This window comes from Phaseolus vulgaris, chromosome 1 (genome assembly GCF_051622355.1).
Source record: "Phaseolus vulgaris cultivar YP4 chromosome 1, ASM5162235v1, whole genome shotgun sequence".
Taxonomy (NCBI): domain Eukaryota; kingdom Viridiplantae; phylum Streptophyta; class Magnoliopsida; order Fabales; family Fabaceae; genus Phaseolus; species Phaseolus vulgaris.
Window position 1 is genome coordinate 17,628,045 of NC_143498.1, and position 9,898 is coordinate 17,637,942.

At 34.2% G+C, this 9,898-nt stretch overlaps 1 protein-coding gene across 1 annotated transcript; it reads right to left on the bottom strand.

Moving 5' to 3' along the window:
* Positions 1 to 732: 732 nt before the first annotated feature.
* On the bottom strand, positions 733 to 9,435 carry LOC137813627 (V-type proton ATPase subunit C). The gene is made up of 11 exons (XM_068615976.2): positions 9,157 to 9,435; positions 9,023 to 9,091; positions 8,812 to 8,939; positions 8,606 to 8,705; positions 3,609 to 3,676; positions 3,173 to 3,314; positions 2,858 to 2,974; positions 2,523 to 2,648; positions 2,100 to 2,183; positions 1,929 to 2,008; positions 733 to 1,185 (listed from the first exon to the last, which is right to left on the bottom strand). Exons 1-11 carry the CDS (start codon positions 9,268 to 9,270, stop codon positions 1,083 to 1,085), a joined length of 1,131 nt encoding a protein of 376 aa, XP_068472077.1. The 5' UTR covers positions 9,271 to 9,435; the 3' UTR covers positions 733 to 1,082.
* Between the last annotated feature and the right edge of the window lie 463 nt (positions 9,436 to 9,898).

Here is a 9,898-nt window from a genome sequence, read left to right on the forward strand (position 1 = left end):
AATTCTAGTTTATTTTATGTTATTATTATTAGTTCAGGTAATCAACATGTTAAAAGACATACTAGAATATTTTTATATGTTGATTCACAAAGCATTTTGAACTAAATAAAAAAGTTCTAAAAGGTTTTCAGGTTCAATTCACCCCTTTCTTGAATTTGATCATTTTTTCTTTTTACACTAATATAACTTTCTGGTGACGAGACCGTTTAGTGTCTTAACAAACCATTTATAAGATCTTAAATCGTTTAAAGTCTTAACAAATGTAATGCATGTTATTTGAACTAGATTTAGCTTTTTTTTTGTTAATTTTTGTTATCATCAAAACATAAAAACATACACTTCACATATAATATTCTAATAATTAGATTGTCTAATGGTTCAACAGACCATATGACCTTAACAAACCATCTAGGCAAATCATCGAGAGTGTCAAATGTCTCAACAATCTTCCCATTTTTTTTATGACCTAATCAATTCAAACATCAATAGTAAACGATTAAACGTTGCCTATTAATTTAGTTTCTCCCCCTTTTTGGACATAAAAAAAGGAATTTAGGAAGAAATTGAGTGCAGATTCGATCTTTAGAAAGCATATAGTTAGCAAAAAATTCTTTTAAGTAAGAAATCATGGTAATAGAATTCCTTAAGATTTATCAAATAGCTCGAACCAATTGAGAAGTAAAACATCTTTAAATAGTGATTAATTGAGAAGTACAATAACAAACAACATTATTGCGTAGGAATAACAGTTTATTATTACACTCGGAAGGGCTGTATTATTCTCTAAAGGGATGAGCAAGAGTGTTAGCTATCCAAGTTCACATAATCGCATACAATAAAACTCACACCAAACAATACAAAATGCTAAAGGTCAATCCTGGCACCAGACGCTACCCTTAAAATTCATTAGACCCTCTTCAAACTTTGATTGCTTCGATTATATATATCATAGATAAATAACAAAGAATGCAATATGATCGTAATGTACAATATCTTCAAATCCTTTCTGCATTGGCATTATTGCTGACCAAAGGAGACCTTAGCGGACTTTAAATTATGAGCCAGGGCAGGTTGCTGAGTGTTCAAGCAAGATTGATAGTGAAAGAAACATAAGGGTGGGCATCGGAATCACCTGCAAGGCCAGCCATCCCAGCACCTACTTCATCCTCAATCTTCCAGTATGCACTGCACACACAATTTAAAAGATACAATATCAGCATCTAAGTAGTCAAACAAATTAAGAGGTAAAAAGTAGTGTGCATTAAATTAAACAAATAAATAGTGTGTAGAGGAAGGCAAGTTCGTTAAAGTACAGGAGCAGAAGTACCCAAATTGGGTTTATGAGCGGACATAATCAGAATATGCACATATACAAGCAATGAATCTTCAAGGTAAGATCCGAAAGAATAGTGTAAAATGAATCTCACGTACGATTGACTTTGTCACCACTAAGAATGGAATAGAAAGATAAAATATCTAATTAGCAATCATAAGGTTTTCTACAATCTCGATCTACTTTTTTTCTTTTATTTTTATTTAGAGAAATCTCAAGAAAGAATACAAGAACTTCAATTTTTAAAATAACAATCTACTATCAACAACTTCCTATGTTTTAAACTGCTGTTGTACATTGGAAACTGCAAACAGACCAGTACAATATTTTTGTCTATTGAACAAGTATACTATATCTTCAGAAAAACACAAACAGTTCTTTTTGTTTAGTTTCTCTCCTTTTTCATATAGCTGTAAAACATGTCAACGTCTCAAATGAGTTTAAATTAGTCAAGGGTTGAGATGACCCATAGCAAAACCAAAAAAAACACAGATCTTGTGTACCTCTGTACACTAGCCCTGGCAGTGTGTAAATTTACCAAGGGCTATAAATTCTAAAAAGCGTAATACACCATAGTCATTGATAAGCCACTTGCCTGTTTGTACTATCACTCAACGCTTCAAGGATAGAGCGTACTTTCTTCTCAGATTTTACAGAAGGAGCTAGAACGCATGCCTGGAATACCCAATGCTCAGTGATCAGTATTTGAAAATAGGGAAGCAGGGGTGATTAAATGGAACTTTGATTTCAATAGAGTATATATTACCAAGAAAGATGGTGGCAGACCATATCTCAGAATGCTCTCAGCAAATAAACGCACAGCACAAAAGTGCATCCAGGAACTGAAAACCTTTGGGAAAATATATGGTAAAAAGTAGTGAGAAAGAACCATGTTTAGAATAACAAGGAAAGAATAATTGTTGAGTAAAAAAAGGTAAAACAAGTCAAAAATTAAGGTCAATAACTGCTACTAAATTAGGAGAGAAACTTAGGACCATACTGCAAATGCCAGTCCCAGATAGGCTAATACATAAACAGACATCAAGGTATAAGAAATCCACCTTGAAAATAGTACTTTAACTAGGCATGTTTCTATAATCTCCTTTGTTTCGTACCACACTACCTGTAAATCCTGTCGTACAATATTCTAAGGTGTTTCTACAAATTAAATGACGTAAAAAATTAATACCTCTCCATAACTGGTAAAGCACCATTGCAACAGAGAAGCCCTCAATCTTTCCTGATCTTGTACCAATTTATCTAACTCTTGTTTTCGGTTCTCGTGTGTTTCTTGACTGTATTCAAAGTCACGAATCTAAATACAATGACATAAAGTTAAATTAAGCAACTTCCATCAACTCATGAATTGATACTAACATTGGCATTAGGTATCATGCATTCTTTCATACATACAACAAATTTCCATTAAAAAGTGGCAGGACTAATAAAATCCAAGAGAGAACACAGATATTACCAATTTTAACAAATTTAAGACAGAATATGTATATTAATAAAAATACTTACTTGGAACCCTTTTTCCCGTGCACTAGTTCTATAATTTTCTACAACTCGACTGAAGAGTGTTACAGTATAAAGAGCATATTCGTTGTCCTCGTACAACTTCTTAGAAGACCTGGGAACCTAAAATATTTATTCTAAACAGAATCAGAATAAGAAATTGTGCAAGGAAAAACAACAAGCTCAAACTTATTAACAGTGTCAAAAACTTAATTGGCATATTTAGATTAATACAGGGATTTTGCAACTAAGATCTGTTAACAATAATTCAAGGGAAATAGCAAAAGAAATTCAAATTTGAGAGAATATGGTACTGCTTACCACATAATCTGTCAATGTTTCGTAGCTTGAAAGCCAATCCTTCTGTGAATACTTGGAAACAATTGCAAGGAGGGTAGTTAAATTTTCTGAAGTTATAATGTCCTCAGGTTTTACCAAGTTGGAAAGATCACGGACTGCCAAGCTGAAACAATCAAGTAGGTCAGCAAAGAAATAGAACACACTCCCTCCAATCCTTAATAAAAGACATTTTATCATTAGTGTGCGTAATTTTATTAATAAACAGTGAGAAGAGGACTTTAAAAGTCACTAAAAACAAGGGTAAATGTGGTGCATTTATAACATTTTTTTAAGAAATCAAAAAAGTCAACTAAATTATTATTTTTATTTGTGTGCTTTAGTTTAAAGTGTCTTATATTAAGCACCAAAGACAGTACTGTATTCGAAAATATTATCAGTCGTAACAAAATCCACACACCTTCCAGTTTGCTTTCGGTTGATAGCATTAAGCTGACTACGAATATTGTTATACTCAGAAACACGAACCTGGAATGAAAGACAAAGTTTCAGGGGCCAAATAAAATAAAATCTGCAACATGCAAAATAAGCAGGGATTTTGTTCTTTAATATACTATTATTCAGATAAGAACAAAATTAACAACTGGGGGCGACACAAACAACTATAGTGGGGTCTTTTGTAATTAATAGCCAAGGTGGGATGCGGATAACAATAAATTGGCATGTAACTTAAGGATCTGAAATGAAGCTATTTATAAGTGAGATACCAAGCTGTAATTAATGTCACAAATGATGACCAGGACGGTATCAGTAAAATCCACAACATAAAGTGACCAACGATATTTGAGAATTGGACACAAGAAAGTGTCTCCTCCTTATCTTATGCAATAATTTAGCGATGAGCCTACTATATGATATTGGACAACTAAGGTCCTTGTTAGCATTAAACTCAAAGCCGTCAGCCGTAATCAGTTTTATTTTAGCATTTGAATAGCCAATAATTATTATCTTTAATTCTAGTTTTGAATGTCATTTATACTATGATTTAAATGTAAATTATAGTATAGGTTTTATGATAGAGAAGGTAGAATTTGAGAAGTCTGTTGTAAGACTATTTAGAGAGATTGTATTTTTATTCGAAAAGTAGCAGTGAAATAAAATATATATTTTTTGTTCACAAATATCTTGCTCTGTTTTATTCCCTCAACACCAACAGTCCTCAAACTACAAGTCATATAAAGTATAAAGGGTCTGTAACTCTTATAGAGGTCAACAAGGAACATGATAGACGTAACAACTATTATCTATCTGTTACTCTGCAAGCTAAAACAGAGAGAGAAAGGTGAATCCTTAGTCATTTATATTATGAAGAACCATCATCACAAGTGTGTGATTGACAGGTTAAATCTTATTCCTTTTCCTTGCATGACTACAAACCAACCTATTGAGTTAACGATTAAGAAACTCACCACAGTTGACAGTTTGATAGCAGCACCATAGAAAAGGTTGCCCAATCAGATGTCAAGTTTTAACTTTTAATTAAAGTCTAGGAAACTAAAGCACACAACATATTGAGTTAAACAAAAAAACACAGTTGATTAAATTGCATGTTCCTCATGGATTTGACCATCTAAAATAAGGGGTTCATGTTGGGAGGAAAAGTGAGGAATCTAAATATTGATATATAAATGGTTGAGATCCATCACTTTTCCTTCTCAAGTGAACACTGTTAAAAACTATAAGGGACATTGAGCTGAAACCATATGTTTCTGAGACAACACAGGTACTTTATTTATATTGAGAAAATGGAATCAATACAATAAATAGAGAAGATTTAATTCTTTTAGTAATAAAGATATGATATGCCAATAAATAAAAATGTTTATAATAATACATATATAATCTAGATATTCCTAATTACGAAGGATTTACACCTTATTTCTATAATAATAACTTTCCTCTTATGAAATGATAATTTACCTTAGTATGTTTGGCCCTCTCATAAGAGTCAATGTGTAATGATGTAGCCTAGTTGTCACATATAAGGTGCATTTCGGAATTTTCTTCAAATTTAAGCTTTGAGAAGTAATTTTAACCAATGAGCTCACAGATGACTAACATTATTTCCTTGTATTTTGCTTCTGCACTTGATCTTGTCATAACATTTTGTTTCTTACTTTCACGATATTAGGTTACATCCAACAAGTCCATAATATCCTGAAGCGAAGCACCTATCGCTTGGTGACCCTACCTAATCTACATCATACTACCCAATAGTTTGAATATTTCCTTATTCTTCATAAATAAGGCCTTCTGTAGGAGAATTCTTAATATACTTTAGGATTCATATGCCAATGATCTTGATAATAATGAGTTTAAAAATTGACTTAATACACCAACTACAAATGCAATGTAGAGTATACCAACAAATTGCCTACATCTCCAAGGGTTAGAACATGATTCTCCTTGATCTGGTACAAGTTTTACACTCAAATCCATTGATGTGTCCATAGGTTTAGCATTTAACATCCCTATTTCTTCTAGAATATTTAGAGCATATTATCTCTGAGATATGACCAAGGCATCCTTGGACTATGCAGCTTTTGTACCACAAGTGTCCAAGATATTTTGTCTGGAATTGTTGAGTAAGAAGATGTCGTACTTGTGACTCAGATCCATACTTGTGATAGATTCTCAAGGACCCTATTAGAAGAAGATGTCGTTGTTGCTTGGAGGGAAAAGTTGCATAGGGACTCACAATTTGCATCATCGTCCTACACATACAATAATGAGGTTCCTTATGTACAAAGTGAACGATTTTCTTAGATTGTCTAACCTTTCTGAGGCCAGCTAAAATGTTCTTAACAAATGACTCAAACAACCACTTTTCCTACAAGAAGCTAGAATTTGCCATCTAGTAGAAGGTGATGAAGATTCCAAGAGGAGTTGTTGGTCATTATGAGCTTATGAGATCACCCTTGGACATAGACGCTGAAGTTGTTGTTGAAAGTAATCGTCTCGTTTACAGTATAACATGCCAAAGGAAAATGTGGCTTTTATCCTAGAATGGCATTCAAAAGCACAAGGCTTGTAGTTGAGAAGGCTAAGAAAGAAAAAGCTTTAAGGAGGTAAATGCATCCTAGGGAAAATTACGAAAAAATAAAGAATGATCAGCATCAATTTGTATTATTCCAAACAAATGAGTGACGATTCGAAACCACCCAAACCATGCACAGAGTGATTGATTGAGACCATACAAGGACCTACAAAGATGACATCATATAAAACAACTTCCCCTTAGCAACAAATCCAGAAGGTTGCTCCAAATAGACTTCCTCATCAAGACCACCATGAATAAACTCAATCTTGTTCTCAAGTTAGTAGAGAACAATGAAGAATAACTATAATTGAGAAGAGAAGATAGACATATGTCATTTTGGCAACAAGAGAGAAAGTGTCAATATAATCTTGTCCATAGATTTGTGTATAACAACCAATACCAAACAATTGATTTGTTATCCATAATAGAAACCAACTCAAAAGTACCATTACTATGAAGGGCATGCATCTCATCAATCATGCTTTGTTGCCACTATAGGTGAGATAAAGCTCCAAAAGGAGACGTAAGAATAAGAACATAAGATAATAAGGACAAACAAGTATGATGTGCAGTGGAAAATTGATGATAACTAAGGTTAACATAGTTCAGAAAATGTGTCAACATAATGTATACCTTGTGAATTGTTCTAATCTCAAATCCATTGAAATAACATCTGTAAGGTCAATCACCGTATCCAAGATATTGTCTGTTTTGAAGCTCGGAGCTCCACCACAGTTTTGTCCTTAAAAGTTGTCTCAACTCAAAGGGTTAAGATAAGGTGTATTTCAATTGCCTTTGACCTCGACTCGTAAGCAATGTGGAACTATTGTGTGTACCAAAACAAGCCTCCCATCAAGGGCTAAGAGAACGTGAATTCGTCTTTGGAACGACTTTTCCATCCGTACAGATAGTGTCAATGTTCCAATCTCAAGTTCGTTGGATAACATCGTTAGGTTCATCACCGTATTCGAAATATTGTCTAGTATAGAACTTGGAGCTCCATCACGGTTTTGTCCCTGAAAGGCGCCTTGGAGTGTTAAGGGAGGAAGGTTTATTTAAATTATCATTGACCACGACTCCTAAGCGACAAGGGACAATTGGGCGTACCGGAACAAGATCCCAATCGAGGGCTAAGGGAATGAGGATTCGTCTATGGAACAACTTCTCTTTCCCCACAAACAGTGTCAATAGTGTCAATTCCAACCTCAAGTCCGTTGAGATAACATCGTTAGGATTAATCACCGTATCCAAAGTATTCTCCATTTTGGAGATCCAATGGATAGGGTCACAAAGAAGGTGACTTAGGCATAGATTGATCGACCATTAGGCATCGCCGCAAGCTTTGGTGGCAGTTGCAAAGCTGAGAGAGAGAGAGAGAGAGAGAGAGAGAGAGAGAGAGAGAGAGAGATGACATGCATGATGACGAGTAGATAGGTGGAGGTCGCTCGAAAAATCGTTGGCGATGGTATCGAAATAATGCACACAAACATGAGAAAGGTTCACCCAAAAAAAATCCTCAAGAGATAATGGGTCTATTGGGCCAATATGATTTTGAAAAAGCAATAGATATTTAAACTATAGGAAAGAGAAAGACATTGACATAAAACCGTGTGTTTCAAAGACAACACGAATGTTTTATTTATATTGATAAAATAGAATCAATACAATAAATAGAGAAGATTTGATATCCTCTAATAAATATGATACGAAAATAAATATGTTCCTAATAATACATACATAATCTAGATCCTGAATATAAAGAATTTGCACCTTATTTATATAATTATAACAAACACCTTTCAATTTAGAGTAGTCAAGTTTGTTCTACCTCAACACCAATTCTTAATTTAAGTACATAGAATCCCTCCTCTCCTCTCCCTAAGCCCAAATTTAAATAGGAAAAACAAGTCTACACTAAGTGAAAAACAAACCTCACCTCACCTAATAACAAGCTTTCCGAAGACATGCTATTAACTACCATATACATGCACAGCAACCACAACACATACCAACCAAACTCCAAAACCCCAAGTTATCCATAAGGTAAGCAAAACAGTTATTATAACTCACTACTCGCTGTCACTATAAACATGGAATGATTCAGCGCTACAGAGGCCACCAATAACAAAATAATGCCACCTAGTGCAACAACAACCCATCTCCAAAGGTCGTATTATAATTGAAGGAGAAAAGAGGTTAAACTGCTTTATATATAGGCTATAAGATGTTTTCATAAGCTATCCTGTAACATCATAAGCTATTTTCATTTGCTCTAGCAAATATATACAAGTGCTTATACTATAAAAGTCAAAAAGGTCTGCATAACTGCTTCCAAAAATGGCATAAATCTAACAAACCTTGAGATCATCCTCAATCTTAGCCACTTGACTGTGAATACCATCCACAATCTCCTTCAAAGGCGACATGGTGGGGTACTTGGCCTCATCCCAAACAAACCTGGACCAATAAAAAAACAAAAAAAAATAAACAAATGCGACTCGAACAACAGGAACAATCACAAATAAGAGATTGATAGCAAGTATGCACGAAAAGGGAAGCGAACCTGGTCAAGTAGGAATCCACGGGAACGCCGTCGACGGTGAGGCCGCCGCCGTCCACGCCGGAAACTCTCTCGAGCTCCTCAATCTGGCGCCTGATCTTCTGCGTCACTCCTTCCACGAAATTGTTCGACTAAAATTAACAGAGGAAGCAGTTGAGCACATCGAGACGCGAGATCAGAGGAAAAATAGAGGTTCGGCAGATTGTTGAGTTACCTTGGCGAGGTCATCGCTGAGAGAGAGGAGAGAATCTAGGGTTCCGACGCGGAGGTTAGGGATATTGAACTGCGAGAGAGAATATAAGATGATAAAAAATCGCGAGAGAATGAGAGAGAGAGTCTGTGTATTACTCTGTAGAGAGGAGTGTCGAAGGAATGTTTTGAGATTCGTTCCTGAACTTGGTTCCACAGTTGAGATGCGGAGTTGTGGACGGGAAGAGACACTGCCCAGTACCTACTCGCCATTGTTACCTTCCTTCTTTCCTTCCTCTGTTCTGATCGGATCACAGCGCAATCACACGCCAAAACGCATTGGCACCTAAGCAAAACGACCAATCAAAATATGGCCCACCTCGGCTGCTACTACTAATATAACATTTTCCTACCTCCATCTTTTCTTTCTACACCTCCATTAGATAAGGAAAATATCAAATTTATATATGGATTACAAACATTTTAGATTTACATTTCTAAATTTCATAAATATATTTCAATTAAATAATCTATTAATATATTTTAAATTACATAATCATTTACATTATATAATCTAAACATCTATTTCAAATTATTTAACCTGATATATATAATTTAAAAATCAAAAAATGTATTCTATAATATATAAATTATAATTTTCAAATTATACAACTTAAAAAGTTAGAAATATATTTTAATTATTATATAATCTAAAAATGTATTTTGGATTACGTTATTCGAAATACATTTCTAGATTATATACTCTCAAATAAATTTATTGAAATACATTTTGGATTTTGAAATTTGAAACATGATTTTTGAATTCTACCGGCGCTTTATATATGAAGGTGTGAGAAGAAACTATATGAGTGTAAAAAGTAATTTTCTACAATTTAATTTT